A 17,367-nucleotide genomic window follows, 5' to 3' on the forward strand; every position below is an offset into this window, starting at 1 on the left:
TGTAAAATGGGATTGACTGCAGTGTTTTAACCACGGGGCGAACATTTTTTTCCGTAAGAACTACATCTCACTGTGGTTATTGAGACATTTGAATGATATTTGTTGGTTCAATCCGTCTTGTATCTTTTGTACAAACTTTCCCCTCAGCCCGTTTTGCCGCTGTGTCTTCCGCACAGCAGCCGCTTCCCTGGGAGGTGTGGAAGTTTCGAGAAAAGCAGCGGTGGTTGAAGTTGAGGGGAGACGGTGAGAACTTCCTCTGAACGCTGCCACGTCTGAGCCCGGTCCCAGCCCCACTTCCTCTGGAGACACAGCTAACAGGACAGCAGCGGAGCAGAGGGATAAACGTGAATAAACTAACGGTAAATTCGAACAAACACGCCTTTCCTTCTTTCCTTTCCGCCGAGGAAATCATAACAGCGTCGGCTGAGCTAGACGACAGATGTTTCCAGTCACTCCTGTCACCACCGGCTCGGCAAAATCACTGAGTCGGGGTTTTGGGGGAGGCAAGATAGAAAAAAAACGCGTATTTTATTTTCTCCTTTTCATCCACTTGTTCAGTCCTAGACTCAAAACCTTCCTTTGAAACTTCATCAAAGTTAATTGTCACACTCTGGTTTTTGCGCAGCGGGTGAGATAATAACCACGTTGCCAAGTGGGGAGGAATTTACAAATCAAGTTTGCTGCTGCGGCACTGTAGGAGAAGGGGCTGCTGTTTGCACAAGTAGGAGTTCTACAGCAAAGAGGGAACCCTTAGGCTGTGTTTATATTGCTTCATCTCAAACATGAACAGTGCAATAACAGCATGAGGAGATATTACACTGTTAAAAATCAGTCAAAAATATCTGTAATAAATAGTACTATAGTCTTGCTTAATTAATGAGAGGAATGCATCCTCTTCATTCCTCACTGTTTATCTTTTGGATGCAACTCTTTATACTGACTCCCCTTCCTGTGCTCTCTCGAGATCTGCCATGTTGCCCAGGCTTCCTGTGTATCTCCTGATTTCTTTGCCAGTTCTCCTGGTGCAGGGCAGCACCACCACTTCATCCAAAAAAAGCTCTGCTGCCCCAGCCAGCCCTCCACCTCGCCCGCCGCCTCCTCTAGGTGACCCCAGCTGGGCTCTGGGTCTGCGCCTGTACCAGGCCCTGCGCTCTGACTCGAGCTCAGTAAACACCCTGTTTTCACCTTTGCTTGTGGCCTCCTCACTTGGGGCTCTGAGTGGAGGCTCTGCAGGCACCACTGCCAGCCAGCTCCAAGACCTCCTCAAGACTCCTACCCCCTTCAAGGCTGGAGTCCAGGCCGGGGAGCATCTGTCTGTGGCGTTGAAGAGCTTCGCAGAAGCCAATGTCACTGCCTTTCACCTGCACACATCCTCAGCTGTGTTTTCCAAGCAAGCTCCTCCGGTCAGCAAGGCCTTTGAGAAGGACGGCCAGGCCAGGTTCAGACTGCAGCATCAGCCACTGGGGAAAGGAGACTCCAAGGCTGACCTGAAGCAGCTCCATGGCTGGGCTAAAGCTGGGCTTGGTGGGCTGGAAGGAGCTCCTTTGGAGGCAGAAATCCAGGCCAAGGCTGGAGCCTTGATACTGGCTAATGCCCTGCGCTTTAAAGGTGAGTAGAAATGATGCACAGGAGATAGACAAGTAGTTTCCAAGTGGACAGCTTGTCTACACTCATCTCATCAGGCTAACTTTGCTTTGTGGTCACAAAATTGTTAAAAATATGACATTGTTTGGGTTATGGGAAATGATGGTAAGAAAATAGTTTACAAACATATCATCATTTGTCAGTGTGTCCAAAACAGTCAAAACTGGTTGTGACACTAAATGAGGCAACATCTATGGCCAACTGAATATTTTATTACGATGCCCATCCAATGTCATAACTGGTTGGATATAGACACATAACTTAACAGCTTGGCTGGGCTGAGTAGTGCTGAAATAGACTGGTGGGCTTAGTAATTGTGGAGTCATTTGGAATTATGCAATGTCTCTGTACTAGAGTTGTTTGCTGCGTTGGATGAGAAGTCTTAGAATATTAATATGGCACGCACATGTACCATTTTCAGACTGCACAGGGCTTATGCGCCAGTTTGCCCACTACATTGTGTGTGCCAGCGTGCCCACCTGTGTGCGGTATGCATGTGACTCTGTGTGTTTCTGTGTGTGTGCGCGTGCATGCGGTGGACTCCAGCTGGTGGACACAGCGGATAAAGGATGATTCTGGGGTCTATCACTGAGAGCTTATTCATCTTCCATTGGGGGGTGATGTGTCATCTTAAATAATTGAGTAACAAGTGTCCAGACTCTCCCCCTCGGTGTCATGCCTAACATCTGTGCTTTCAGCGCTCCAAGTCTGCGGTGGCACAGCTTGGCTCAGATCTGTTCTTTGTGACGGGCTGCACGGGTGAAAACTAGTTGAGATTGGAATTCAGTCAGTTAGAAGCTCCATCTGTGATTAAACAGTTGCATCCCAAAAACATATCCATCTAATCCTTATCCGAAGTTCATTGTTCACCTTAGGGCCCTTTTAAAAAGCACCATTAAGGTTATAGTTGGATTCATTTTACGTTTATTAGGCTGTTAAAGGGTGTCAGTATTTGTACAACTGGGTTTTAGTTCATGATGAGCCACAGAAATAGCAAATAGCCTATTTTCCATTTTCATGATAACTTTTCAGGGATTTAATCTACCATCTTTCTGTTTCTCACAGCACGGCCAACATTTGTATGCCTGCTGACGTAGAATCTCATTTTTGTTTGCCGTCGCCACAAAAGATGATGATGTGTTAAATATATCCTTCTGTTTCACTTGTTCTTTTTGTGGCGTTTGCCTCTGTTTTTGTGCTTTTGTCACTGTGTATCGCCCGTCTAATCTACCCTGTCTCCTCTTTCTCTTCTTCCCACATGTCTCCTGTTCACATCCTTATCTGTGTCCATCTGCCTCTATTCCCTCTGTTTCCTCCTGCAGGTATTCTTTTTATTAGGTGCGAAGGAAGGCAAGGCTGCTGAAGTGAAAACAGGTTGCCGACAGATAGACAGCCCTACCGAAAATAACATTCCCTGACAGACTATACATTGATAAGCAATTTAATTAATTTTCTTTGTTTGATGTTTTGACTTCATTACGAAATTAGTTTTTCTGTGAACCGACCCTCGTTGGTCGGTTCATTAATTTTGTGGAGGAAATATACAAATTAGATTATACAGCAGATTGCAGCACACAAATTAGATTACAGAAAATTGGATTCCTTTAGTTTTGATTCATAATTTAACACTGGTCGATAGTTTGCTTCTTCCTCTTACTGGTCCCCTCTGGTTTGTTGTAACTTTTTTTTATTCATCTTTGATTTCAGGTTCCTAAGGCAGTTCACAGCGTGTGTGATAATGTAATGGTTTTGGAGATGGTTCCGGAATTTCTTTTGGCACCGAGCAGGCATCTGCTTCCTTGCCTGTTTTTGTTTGTTTCACTTTCGTTCCCTTTAGTTAATTATTCAAGGGGGGGAATTTAAAAAGCTCTTTGCTGTCCCTCCTTCCCTGGGCTGAGCACAGCATTCAGAGAAAGGGAAGGTCAGGGGCAATTAGTAGTGGAACATGTTTATAGCAGAGGGATGGTAAAAGCAAAGAGAGAATGAGAGAGAATGGCATGAGGGGCTGCAGAGACAGAGCAGTGTAAGGAGAGATTTCTGGGTGGGAAGGACACAAAGAGAAGCTGAGTAAAAGAGATGGGAGAAAAGTAAAGAGTGAAAACTGAGAAAAGTAAAGAAAGAGAGGGTGGCCTGTTGAGAGAGTGAAAGAGATTGACAGACATCGTGGAGGGATGTAAAGGCCTACCTTGGGAGTTCCAGTCCACACTAGTTAATTAATTCAGGCTTTGTTCCTGTTTTAGATGAACAAACACTGGAGACGGAAGAAGAAAAATGCGATTGTGGAAAATAAAAACAGTCGAGAGAAACTTATACACAAGCTAATGCAACAACATGGAGAACTGGGTTGGGGGGGGGGGGGGCAAGAGAGAACAACAAGTCTCCACATATTTAACCTCTAATAATAGCCTCTGAAATACCATAACTACTTGTAATCAAAAGCTGATGAAGGAGGAGAGGGAGCCTGTTGGTCTCATCGATTTTCCTCTGGTTTTTGCCTGGAGTTTACAGTATGAATTGGTTAGTCTGTGAGCAATTGGATTTCTTAGCTGTGCAATTGTTTCATTGTTTATTGGTGATGGATATTAATAGATTTGGGTTTCAAGTGATCTCTCTGCTGCAAAGCTGTCCTATAAAAGGCCATAATGCGGTGCAAATCCAAAGCAGACCCACACATCTGCGCACAGAGATCAGAGAAGTCTGCTGTGCAGGCTGGTGAGGTCATTAATTTAACCCCTGCTCGATATTTACACACAAATTCTTCATCGTCATGACATCATTTAAACAACACGGTTGCCACTTCAGGTAACCTTCAGCCAGTTGTTTTTGAATTCCAGTGCGATCGTGTTTCTCTCTCTGATGTTACAGGAAGCGGAGCGAATGCCTGTGACTTGTGCTAGCATGCCTGGGAGAGAGAATCACATGTCATTTAGCTGTGACTTTTTATTGGCTGGGGTCCAAATGAAGCTGGGTGGTCAAGTAGTCGACTGATTCATTCACAGAAAATTAATCAGTTTTGCTAAACAATAATCAATTTAAAGCTGCACCAATTTTACACATTAAGATCAGTTTACTTGTCATCTTTAATCATCCCTCAACTTGTCATCTATCTCTATCACCAGGTCTAAATTTGAACTTGTCCAGTACTTTATGTTTGAATACCTGAATACCTGCAAAACTAATGACATTCCCATCAGGCTCAACTGGCTTTAGTGCTAATTAGAAACACAAAAATAAGACACATGAAAGTAAGATTTTGTGCATGGTAAACATTATGCTTAGCATCAACATGTTAGCGTGCTGATGCTAGTATTTAGTTCAGAGGACTGCTACAGACTGCCAAAGCCTCACAGAGCTGCTAGCATGGCTGCAGACTGTTAGTCTTGTTTTTATCTCTTGCAAGATTCCCATCTTGATGGAAGTGCATTATTTCATCTGGAGTACCTTTTGAAGTCATTTATCAAGGAAAATGGCCAAACATTCACTGTCAAATGAGACCATTTTGCTGCTTCACTCTGTTTCATATCATTTTAAATTGTGTTGGACTGTTGTTGGGACAAAAGCAATTTGAAGAGGTCACCTTGGGATCTGGAAACTTGCGATGGGTATTTTTCACTATTCTCTGACATTTTACAGACAGATCGATTATCAGTATTATGGAGAAAAGAAGGCTCTGCACAGTTTGTCCAGCCCAAGTATTTAATGAAAGGCTAAGCAACTGGTCTCTAGACTTTGATCAGGGCAAATGAGGCATTAGATTTTTTTGGCCTCCTTGCACCTTAGCATTGTGTCATGAGTGCGGTGATCTTTTCTAATGTTAAATCAATAACGAAAATCATCATTAGTTAGAGCCCTAGCCGACCCCAGGTGTCATTCACAAAGAGTGACATAAGTACAAGTCATAATCTGTCGACCTTCTCACTCCATCCAGTGTGCCCTCCTCTATTGAACGGGCCAGCAGCTTTGGCAGTGTGTTGTGAGGTTATTACAACTGTAATTCCACTGCTCTCACCCCCTCCTAAACTGACAGCTGTCAGGGGGGTTAGCAGGGCCAAGTGGGATGTAGTGATTGTGAATGGGACGCTGTGGCCTTTAGGGACTCATAACTGCCTCCGTATGGTTCTCCAACTCCACAGCTTTGAGAAGAGTAGATGTTTTTTAATAGGCAGTGCATATCAATGATTCATGAGGAGTGTCGCGCCAGTGTCACTGTATATGGGGCCTATATGTATTTTATGAACATGGCATTGCTGAACCCAGCGGCCACCTTCTTACCTCTTTTAATCATTTAGTATTTTCTTACATCCTATCTATGTAGAGCTCTCTATTCAAAATGTCTGTCTTGTGTGTTTTTGGCTGTTTGTTCAGGGCTGTGGGAGAGAGAGTTCGGCGAAGACAACACAGATCGTCGTACCTTCTTGGGGAAAAAATACACCAAAGTGATGATGATGCACAGAGCAGGTAAAAAACACAGTCTGTCACTGCTGAACTCCTGCCAGCAAATAAATGCAGCAAAAAGGAATCAAACTCTAAAATGGCTTGAACATCTGTAAGGTCCAATCTGCTTCCTTCCTATTTATCACTGTGTACCTTATAATTTATTTAACGCGCTTTTCATATTTTATGTATTGTCTTAAAACAACAGCAAGGCAGAGTGAATTTCTGCTATGACAGCAGTAAAAATGTTGGAGGGATACATTGTGTTTAATGTTATATTATAATGTCATTTCCAATTCATGAAAAATATTACTTCAGTGATCCTTTGTCATCCTGTCTAACGTCACATTCATGTTATGTTTCAATGGATTTGATCTAAGTCTGCAGTGTTTTCGCCCTGAGTTCAGTTCATTTAGGCAGGTGAAAACTCAAGTGGCAGCAAGTGACTGCAGTGACACAGCTGAAAATGCAAGTCTGAACCAACTTCCAAGAGAACTGCTGTAGAGAACTACTGCTGAAAAGGAAGAATGTTTCATGATGGCAGAGCTTCTCATTCCCTCCTTAACTCTGTGATCTTTCTTTAACTCTGTGCCTGCCTGCCTCCTGTTCTCTCCTCCAGGTTTGTACAGGCACCATGAAGACATAGAAAACATGGTGCAGGTTTTGGAGGCGCCTCTGTGGGGAGGCAAGGCCAGTCTGGTGCTCCTGCTGCCCTTCCACGTCGAGAATCTGGCTAGGCTGGACAAGCTGCTGACCCTGGAGCTGCTGTCCAAATGGCTGGAGAAGACCAATATCACCAGTGTGGCAATCTCACTGCCCAAGGCAAACATTACCAGCACAATCAGTCTGCAGGTTAGTACAACAAACTGGTTTCATTGAGATTGAACATACAGAACACAGGAACATAGGAATTTGTGCTTTCTGTTTCCAGAAGCATGAACTGAACTACTTCCAGAAACATATTATTGTTTGTATTGTTTTGTTTTGTAAAGTGTTGTTTGTGGCGATTACCCCTTCCCTACCATTTCCCTGTCTCCCTATCCTTTCACTGCAAAGCTTCTGCAAAGTGGTGTGTGTCAGGGTTCAAATGCATTTTTGAATTTATGAAGGAGGTGTGTCCGTGTTAAAACGGAGTGTTAAGTTGCTCTTTAAATAAGCAGGTGACCCTTCTTAAGGCAAGTGTTTGTAGTTATACTTTGCTCAGTCACCTCAGCTGCCCTGCTGGTGGGGTTTGTTGTCTTTTCTTTCTAGGGGAATTTGCAGGTGTTTCAGTGGGAGTAATCCTGGTCTGTTCTTTCTAGTTTATCTTTTGATCCATATTCCCTGCATTTGTACTCGGCACGGCGGACTGTGGTGATGTGTTTATACAGTACATTAAACGTGCGGTGGAGAAGCGGCTGCTCGGGTTTTTAATACTCCAGTGCAATTTGACAGAGTGGATCTGTGCATGCAGCCACAATTGTAGTTTGTTCTTTTAGTTTCTTTCTTTCTTTCATTTCTTGTATCCACACACTGAATCATTCTTCACCTCACCTGATACAGTTTCTCATATCTCCAAACAGTGTGCTCATCATTCCCATTGTTTCTTTGTCTTCATCATCCTCTTTGGTTTTTCAGTGTCTTGTCTTCTCTGTTCTTTGCTTCTGCCTTGGCCACCTCCTCTTCCTGACATGCATTTTGCTTATCTTGGTTTTCTTTTTCTTCTCCTTAAAGAGTTATTTTTTCTCCATTCATATATCTTTCCTCTTCCTCCTCACTCGGCTCTGCCTGTGTGTTGTGCTGTTTCTTGCTTGTCATTTCTTCCTTTTTCTTCCTCTGTATATTCTTCACCTGTGACCTCTCTTTCTTGCCCACTTTTCTGCCTTCCTCTTTCCTCTTTCTTTAGTGCTTTTAGTAACTGAAGCAGTGCCCTGACTTACCCCTTCCAGCTCAATGCAGATGACTCTGACTCAGGTGAATTCAAATGTCACCCGTTCCCACTCTTCTCCTCACTCCCTCGAGGTTATGGGTGTCCAGTTGTACACATAGCATTAGGCTCTAACAGCCTCCAGCAGGGAATCAAACCGTGGCTGCTAGGAGGCTAAGAGCAGCCTGACGATGACCATGACCTGGAGCTCCTCAGTGGGCTTCTGACACCTCCTACGGACCTCCTTTTGCAGGAGCTCAAAGGTCATGCCACAGCCCAGCTGGTAGTCTGGATCTCTGCTCCTGTTACTCTCAGAGCCAGCAAGTAGGAGGTCTGAGTCACGAAAGAAGAGGCTAGGAGAAGCACCAGGCAGACAGGCAGCAGGTTAGTGCCTGCTGATGCTAATGTGAGTGCATGGGGGCTGTTAAAGTTCATACAGGCCAAACCAAACGCTGTGTCAGGCTGCTGACTGGGAGACTAGAGAGTTGTCAGGCTGGTGGAAGAGCATGTATTTGACCAGGCCACAGGGTCTGTAGCAGGGGCAGGGGCACAGATAAGTTGCTAGAATCACACAGGTCTCTATATCTTTGAGAATATTCTGCTTATGTAGGTCACTGCAAAAAGAAAGTTCCCTTTCAAAGCTTAGATTACCAACATGTCTACAGGTTAACTGCTTTCATTTGCAGCTGCCAAAGAGCGTACTCACTAGGGATATCCCAATCTGACACATTTTGGCACACCTTATTTTTCAGGGCCTACATTACCCAAATACTGATGGTCCTGGTTTAGGACTATGTTGAAGAGACAAGACTTACAATATCACTGGTGTTGTTGGTACTACGGAAACACCTGTGATTGTACAGTGGTGTTACTGAGTTAAGGTCATCAGGTTACACGTCCAGAATTCATGTAAGTTTGCGACAGCTGATGTGACCTTCCGAGTCCAGCGTTTGCCATTTGAACTGGCGAAAGCGTTGGTCAGCACCGGCTCAAAATAAGAAGCTGCTACATGAATGTTTTGTGCCTTGCTTTTTGCTAATAACATTTAATTCGCTGGCATATGCAAACAAAATGCTCACACTGAAGAGCATGGTTGTCTAAAGTAAAGGAAGCTGAAGCGAACAAAACAAATTAAGTAAATTGTCAGGCCTTACCAAACCATTCATATATTCTTGGGTTAACCACACTAGGTACTGGCACATCTCTACCGCTCACTGTTACTCACCAGTAAGAAACAGACCTTAAGATGCATTCAGAATGAATGCAATGCAGATATTCACCTTGCATTATTTGCAGTTTGATAGCTGGATTGTTTTTGCAGTCTGTGTTTATTCAGCTTAAATATTCTGTGTACTGACTGTAGCTAGTTGTGATAGTAATGTACACACTGACTGCTATGTGGAGAGTGTCTTTGTGCATGTTAATGTGATGGCTCTTTGTCATTTTTCTCTGTTTCATTAGGTTGGGTTACAATAATTGGGATTAGCACATATTTCTTCTTGGTGAAAGAAGTTTCATTTCAAACACTGTGTGGATACATTTTCACCTCCATTCCCGCAACTTAAAATGAATTCACAACTTTTTGCATCCTCTTAAAACAACAATGTCTGTACATTGACCTTGGATGCAGTCGCTCTGCCTCTTACATTTGCTTTGCGTTCAGTCTGAATCCCCCCTCAGAATCAGAGGGATACAGTAGTCGGTGGTTCAGTTGTGAATGACTGAGAAAGACACAGTAAGGGAAAGAGAGAGAAAAGCGTTAGTTGAACCTGACATATACAGAGGGCAAGCCTGTAAAACCCATTTCCCTAGGGCAGGATACGCTGACTGGAACCTATTACCACGTCCTCTTTAGATGTACATTGTAACCCCATCATGGACTGATGAAATCCACTTTGCCCTCTTTCTAGTTTAACAAACATCTCTGTAGAGTTGTGCTGCCATGTTATTCTGCTAGCCATGCCCTGAAGAACAAGCTTTTGACATTAACATTGTCAGGACGCTCTCTGGAGGAGGCTGTAATCTAGAACTAAAGCTTGAAACAACTCCTTTTGACACGGCTATGACTTTGCCAGTGAAAGAGCAGACAACATACTGTTGCACAAATCCTCTTTTGTCTCTGCAAGAGAGTTTTCCAGACAAGAAAGGAAACATACTTTAATAAATAATTAAAAGAAGCTGTATGTTGCTCACATTATTTAACCTAATTATGGATAAGCACTTGAATGTTCTGGCCTCAGTTTCTCTTACTCATCACGAGCTGCCTCCCTCCCTTTGCTCTCTCAAGAAAAAGAAGTGCATTTGAGGAATCATTATGAAAGGACGAGAGCTCGGAACAAACCCTCAAAGCTCTCCAATCTCATTTAGTCTGTCTATCCAGCCCCTCTGGCCAGTGACAGCCAGCCATGCCTTCTCTGACGATCGTTTTGTCCAATTGGTTTCAGGCAAATAATTGCTCATCTCTGTGCATTAATGCTGTTTACCACTCTATCTGTCAGTGCCTGGGCCAGCCATGGACTCCTGAGATTATAGGGCAGCATCTGGACAAACAGAGGATCATACTAGTGAGTGTGTATGTCAAGTGTAACACTTGTGTCCTCTGTGTGAGGCAAACGAGAACAAACAAAATCACACACCTCTGAGTCATGTTGCATGGACTTACCACATCCTAATGCACTCAATCCCTCCTTCACCTCTGTCCTCTCTGTCATATCAGTCCCAGGGATCTAATTCCTTTTTGTAGGCTTCACATGTGCCTCTAATACGCCGTCACTCAGCAACCGTACCTTGGCTCTGCTGACCTAAAAAGGAGTGACATTCGGCAGGCGAGTGAGCTGGAGAGGTGGAGGAGGACGAGGGGGGTCAATGATTGCTTGGGGACAAGGTGGAAAGCGTCACGGAGAACTATAAATAGCTGCAGGATTCTGCCTTTTTCTTTCTTTCCGTCTCCCTATTTGTGGTATTCTCCTCTGGTGAAGGGCAGACTGTGTCGGAGTCTGTAGCCAGAGACGGAGAACCCTCTTAACAAGCCTGGCCCAGAGGTCACTGAATAAACCACCCTCATCGCTCTCTCCCTCTGTCTCTGATCCAGTGCTGACCAGGCCACACACACACATACACACTAATGGCTGGGCTTGAGCTCCATTCTGGCTGTATCTCCAGTCGGTGACTAAGACATATGAGTGTGCACCGGAGAGCTCACTCAATCATGGCTAATGAGGTCAAAAGGCCATCAAATATTTACAAGAGCACACTCTGTAGTATACAGTGTCGAGGGGCAGCTGTTTTAACATAGTTACCACAGCCCTGCATCATATGAATTAATCAGATGTGTTTCATGGTCATTAGTTAAATATCTCACTAAAAGCTAAGGCTTCTGTTTCTTTTTCCATTTGCGGTAAAATGGCCTTGTGGAATAAAAAGCAGTTCATGTGTATATGTGAGCGAGAGAATGAGACACAGAGTGTATTGACCGTGCAAAAGAGGTAAAAGCCCGTGTAAATAAGATACCAATAGGAGTACTGCTGATGAGACTCAATAAAGAGATGGAGAGGCTTTGAAGCCTCAAGAGAGCTGATGGTGAGAGAGAGAGGTTTTTTTTTTAAAAAAAAAAAAAAGAAAGAAAGAAAAAGAAGCCTGCATTGAATGGGTCCGTGAAATGGAGCTGTGATGATGCCAGTGCCACATACTGCATACTCGAAACCACCCACGCAGGATGTTAAGGGCAGTATTGAATTAGGCAGAGCACGTCTGTAGATGTGTAATGTGTCGACAGCTTAAAAGAATCATTTGGTTGGTTTTTATTGGTAAGCCAGAAGGAACAGGGGCTTTTAACTGCAGCAATGGAGCTAAGGAGATTTTTACCCTTAGTCACGTACAGATGTTGGGCCTGTTATAGTCACAATATGTGCATCACAACTTATTGGACCAAGTTGGAGCTGGTTATATATTATACTTGTGCCAGATGACTTTGACAGTCTGGAGATAAGATCATAGTGTGTGATGTTTGAAGGTACTCCATGGAGTTTTTTTTTTTTTTTTTCCCAAACAATCAATGTTTATGTTCAGTGTACCTCACCACACAGAAAGTTTAAAGATTTCCTTTAACAATAAACATGTGCAAAGCCAGTTTTTTTTAGGTATTAAGTATTTTAAAACTTGCATGTTTTTTTACACCCATGTTTGCTAGCCAACAGTCTTCTTCTTCCTTACTTTTGCTGGCTCATTGCTGTGTATCTTGGTGTACCACTGCCACCAATTGTCAGTCCATGGAATAGCATTAAACTATTGATGGTTCCCATATGCATGCATGAAGATACAAACAAAACAGAGAAAAAAATAGGAATTTGAAGAAACTCACTCTGACAATATTCACTCACTTGGAGCTCACTCCACCTGGTAGTGGGAACTGAGAACTTAACAGTCCTTGTGTTTCCATTCCACTCAACAATAGTTGTTATGTGCGGTGTGTAGTCTTTTCTAGGTTTGAATAATCTTAAGAGCAGATAAAGTCCCATTAGTTTTCAAGCAGCAGCAGCAGCAGGTACAAAAAGAGCACTGTTCAGCAGTAGTCTCCCTGTTTGATCTCTGCTTTTCTTCTCATCTTTCTTTCTTTCCCGTCATCATTATTAAAGCTGCTCTGTCTCTTAACAGCAGCCACAGTGACTCCTCACAGATAGAGCTGTGACATGTCCTGGCTGCCACAACCTATCCCCCTTAAAACCCCCACAGGTACACCAACATGCTACTTAGTGGGCTCAGCCATCAAGCTGAAATAATGTGATGCAGAGTGCTGCACGCCTGAGGGTTGATGCCATCCTACCTCAGGCCTGGTTAGACTGCTCTGCTGTAGGCCAAGTAAGCCCCTACACATACACACACACGTGCACACACATATACAGTGGAAACCGCCAGCTGACAATGCCTGTGGCTCTCACTCGCAGACAAATAGCTCGTTGATGCTGTGTGCGAGGCATCAGCAGTCCACCCAGTGCTGTTCCATCTAAGATTCATGTGGTGCTTCAGAGAGAAAGGGCAGCCAAAGAGCACCTCCCAGAGGTTTCTCTCCCCATATAATGCAGTGCCACACCTCTGCGATGCACGAGGCCTCCATAGGCCCCTGTAGCTCCCCTGGCCTGTTTCCCAGCATGCTGCCACGGGGTCCCTTAATTTTTAAACACTTTATGGCTTCAAAAAAATTAACCATGTGCTTTTGCCTTGACAAGCAGTGTAGGTGAGTCAGAGAGGAAGGGTAGGTCAGGTGGGGTTGGTTGTTATTTTTCATGTGCTTCATGACGGCACCTGCAAGACTGTAGACCAAATGGACTGGGTCTTCAAGGAAAACTGGTGAAGAGAACAAGGAAGGATGGACATGAGAGACAAAAAGAGCTGCTTTTTCTCATACACACACTTGTCTTCAACAATTTGAGAAATCCACCAGTTTAAATCTTGTTTCTGCCTCCTCGTTAGATGAGGATGCGAGAAACCTTGAAACGATCACAGACGGAGGTCGAGATGTTGAGAGATCAGTGTATACTGGGGTGTGCTGGCCTGTCAAAGAAAGAGAAGGATGAGGCGAGGAGGAAAAAGACTGAGTTAGGAGCAGAGAGAGGGAGACAGAATGGGATAAAATAGAGGCACGGGCAGGGGGGGCAGATGAGGGATGGGAATGCCAGGCAAGTGGCAGAGCAGCAGAGGTAGACAGTGATGTAGTGGTAGCGGGTGGAAGAAGAGAGGAAGAGTGGAGGAATAATGGATGAGGACAATAGAAGTGCATTAGAGCAGGAGGTGGCGTGTGTGTGTCTGAGTGGAGGAGGATCTTTGCATGAAAACACTAGCATGGGAGTGACAGATGCCTACAACTGTATATACATCTACTTATTTCATGTTTAGACATAAGCTGGCATGATCCAATTTCCTCTTGCATGCACATCTCAACTTTTAAACAGACATTCTGCATGGATTATTAAAATTGTCCATTAGTATGTGGTTTTCAGAACTAAGCAGTATTATGCAGAGCTATAACAATGCGGTTTTGAAAAGAAAGCCAAAGTCAGCGAGGCAGCACCCACAGAACATTTACATTTACCCAGACAACTCATCCAAATGATTTAGTGCTCTTGTCTGCCGGTAAGAGATATTTCCACTAAAGAGTTTAATCAGCCAAAGTTTAAACAATGCTACAGTAGAAAACAATATTGTCACCCACTCATCTGTCTCTGCAACTTTTCTCCTAGCCGCGGCCTTCCGCACATCCACACACAAGTCCCGCGCAGCCACACACTCACACCCACACATGCTCTCATCTGGCCCCTGGAGAAGCCTGTCACTGTGAGTGGCCCTCTGCCATGGGAGGATAAACTACCTGTCATGACGACGACTTTCTGTGGAATTCATATCAGAGGCAAAACAAAGGGGGGTGCTGAGGTCACGGGGCATCACTCTTAAATTATTCATCCTCTGCTTCCTCCTTCCGTCTCCTCTCTGCCTGTCGCCCACTTTGTTCTGCCAGCTCGCAACAAGGGCAACTGTCAGGCTCCTTCCCATCTCGAATTTTTGGGATAGAAAGTAAATAAACATTGTGGTGGAAAAACTCCGTCAGAAAAGTTAATGATTGACTGTTTTGGAGGGTATGTTTATGTTTACGTTAATCATGTGGTGAGGATCTGGAAGGGCAGCGTAAGTCCCTTCGCTTCTGAATGTCACAGCATTATGAAATTTTAAAATGTGCTTTCCGTCCCACTCGTTGTTTGGTCTCCTGGTGTGCATAATTGATCAGCATCCTAGCAGCTGCTCATTGCATACACTTGCGGGACGTCTCTGTATATAGGATGGCCTCAAGCGTAGGAAGACTGTGATTCTCGGTTATCCATAAATTCCATCATTCTTGTGTTTTTTCTGATTCCAGAAACAGTTGATCGCTCTGGGCTTGACCGATGCCTGGGACCAGAAGGTGGCAGATTTCTCTGGCGTGGCAGACAAGAGCAAAGGGAAGCTTCATCTGGGTGGTGTCCTCCACTGGGCTTTCCTAGAGCTGGCTGCTCAAGCTGGGAAAGGAGAAGCAGATCTAGAGGAGGAGAACATAGAGAAGCCCAAGCTGTTCTACGCAGATCACCCCTTCATCATCTTTGTTAGAGACAACGCCACCGGGGCCCTGTTGCTGATGGGAGCTCTGGACCACGCAGAGGGAGAGGCCCTCCATGATGAACTGTAGCACCCTCCAGTGTCTCTCCTTTTTCTCTGTCTTTGCTGTCTCTGTCTCCTACACTCTCCCTCTCAAAAACGACACACTGGTTTCTAAGCCGAGACATTGTCATTCACTGTGGCACGCTATCACATCAGACCACGTCTGGCTGTCATACATTGACACTGCATAGTCTCACACTGACTGGCACTGACACTGCCATACCCGACACTTACACAGTCACACACACACAGCGACAACTACATGGCATACATAAATGAAAATACTGTAGGAGACAATACTAAAGTTGGCGGTTACAGCAAAAACACTAACTTTGAGAGATTCACTGCCTTTTCTCTTTCCCACACATGTGCACCCACACACACACATTCAAGGCCTCAGTGATCAAGTCAACACAAAACAAAATGACAAACAAGTGTGTGCACTGACAAGCAGAAGTGGTTACACCGACACAACTCCTACAGCAGCATCAACAAAGAACTTTAACAAACAGAGGCACATAGTGACACTTGAATCCTCCCTGTCAGGCAAAACACCAGGGCAGGTGTGTGTGTGTGTGTGTGTGTGGTGACCGACACATTTAGGATGCTCATGCGGCTGCTCTCGGAGCTGGCAGGTACCTGTGGCTGGGATCCCTTGGGCTAGATCTGAGGAAGACTGATGGATCAGCCAAGTGCTTATTGATGAGCCAGCTTAATGCTAATGGCCGTAATGAGTCACAACGCTTGTCAACAACACAGAGAGGACGGGGAACCTTTTAATCCCTTAATACCATCAGGGATCAATGATACCATTATGCTATTGGAAACCAACATGACTGACATCGTTTGACTTAAACATAACAACTTAATATTTGGGATGATTACAGCAAATCAAAGAGGTATTGATTTCTGTTTGTATATTCGGTTCTTTATTTAGCACCGTGGTGGATGTATGATTTGAAGTGGAAGAATGAACAGTAACTGATACTTTTGGAATGTGCATTTGGTATTTTATAAGGTGCATTTTTATAAATAATTTTTCTTGTTTTTACTGTTTTTTTTTCACTCGAGCTACAGTATATTTATCAGTGTCTCCACCTGATCTTGATACAAACCGATCAATCAAACATACTATTAATATATAATACATGTGGATTGCCACAGCTCCATCTTCCTTGACAGCATTTATTTATTTATTTTTTTACGTATACCCTGTACTGAATTGGCTGACATTGTGTCTCGAGAGTGTGTTGAAGCAGATTTAAAGCCCTGAACTAGCATCAGATATTGAATTGACTTGCACTACCTAGAAAGTGCAGCAGCAACTTTGTCAAAACACTCACCAAATGCTTCTAAACAAGCAAAGATAGAATGAGTTTCTTCCATTTCCACCAATAAATAATTGAGAAAATATATGAGTGAGTTTATAAAAAACAGACCTTGCTTGCCATCCCTTTTTGACAGTGTTAGCGTTTTGGTATCTTGAATGTTTTATTAAAAATAAAGTCCTACTTCATAGCATGCTTTTTGTGTTGTGCTGGCCGTCCGCGGTTTTCGCTATAGATGCGGTGAACACTTGGTAACAAACCAAGAAGAAGAAGCAGTGCTGTGTATTTTCTTGAAGGAAAAATGTAAACGTGTGCTACATCTGTCCTGTTACAGAGCTAAGTTAGAGAGTCTAGACGCACAGCTGGTCTGTCATACTGGTAATACAGCTTTGTTCCTAATTTAGCCCTCTGCACAGGTCTGCTCAGCAACAGTGTGTGTCGGGCGTGTGTGCGCGCGCACGCATGCGTTTCTGTGTGTTTGTGCACTGTTCATGTGTGCATTCATGTGTGAATAAAGCTACTACAATGACCTCTCCGCAGTGGCCTCCTGTGCAGCAGAGACTTGTAAAGGGCACTATACTGCAGGTCTACCCTACACTGAATAAACCCAGGAGCTCAATTTAGACAAGCCGATGATGGATCCGAGGACGTCTGCTGTGAGCACATCAATCCTGCTCATTCCAACACCAGCTCCCTGCTGACTCACCTTCACATTTTATTCAATTCAGAACACTGACAAACACATGCATGCCCACATCTGCTCACAGGTAGCCAGACAGAATCTGACTTGGGAGGAAAACGGAAGAAAGACACTTCCTCAGTGATGTGGAGCAGCTGCATGTACAGTGTATCCAACAAGGAGGGTAAGTA

The 17,367-nt window shown here is 44.1% G+C and overlaps 1 protein-coding gene across 2 annotated transcripts in view; it reads left to right on the forward strand.

Annotated features, from left to right (window-relative positions):
- serpinh2 (serine (or cysteine) peptidase inhibitor, clade H, member 2) overlaps positions 1–16,688 on the forward strand; it is a 50,194-nt gene extending 33,506 nt beyond the window's left edge. The window contains exons 2-6 of one of the 2 annotated variants that reach the window (XM_051075597.1): positions 148–359; positions 965–1,608; positions 6,010–6,102; positions 6,698–6,930; positions 8,238–8,345. In XM_051075597.1, coding sequence (XP_050931554.1) covers positions 972–1,608; positions 6,010–6,102; positions 6,698–6,930; positions 8,238–8,312 — 1,038 coding nt within the window. In that variant the 5' untranslated portion in view covers positions 148–359; positions 965–971 and the 3' untranslated portion in view covers positions 8,313–8,345. Of the gene's footprint in view, positions 1–147; positions 360–964; positions 1,609–6,009; positions 6,103–6,697; positions 6,931–8,237; positions 8,346–14,891 lie in introns of those variants that run through there. The other variant, XM_018703921.2, reaches the window with a different exon arrangement.
- Positions 16,689–17,367: the final 679 nt, after the last annotated feature.

This window comes from Lates calcarifer, linkage group LG14 (assembly GCF_001640805.2).
Source record: "Lates calcarifer isolate ASB-BC8 linkage group LG14, TLL_Latcal_v3, whole genome shotgun sequence".
NCBI classification, from domain to species: Eukaryota; Metazoa; Chordata; class Actinopteri; family Centropomidae; genus Lates; species Lates calcarifer.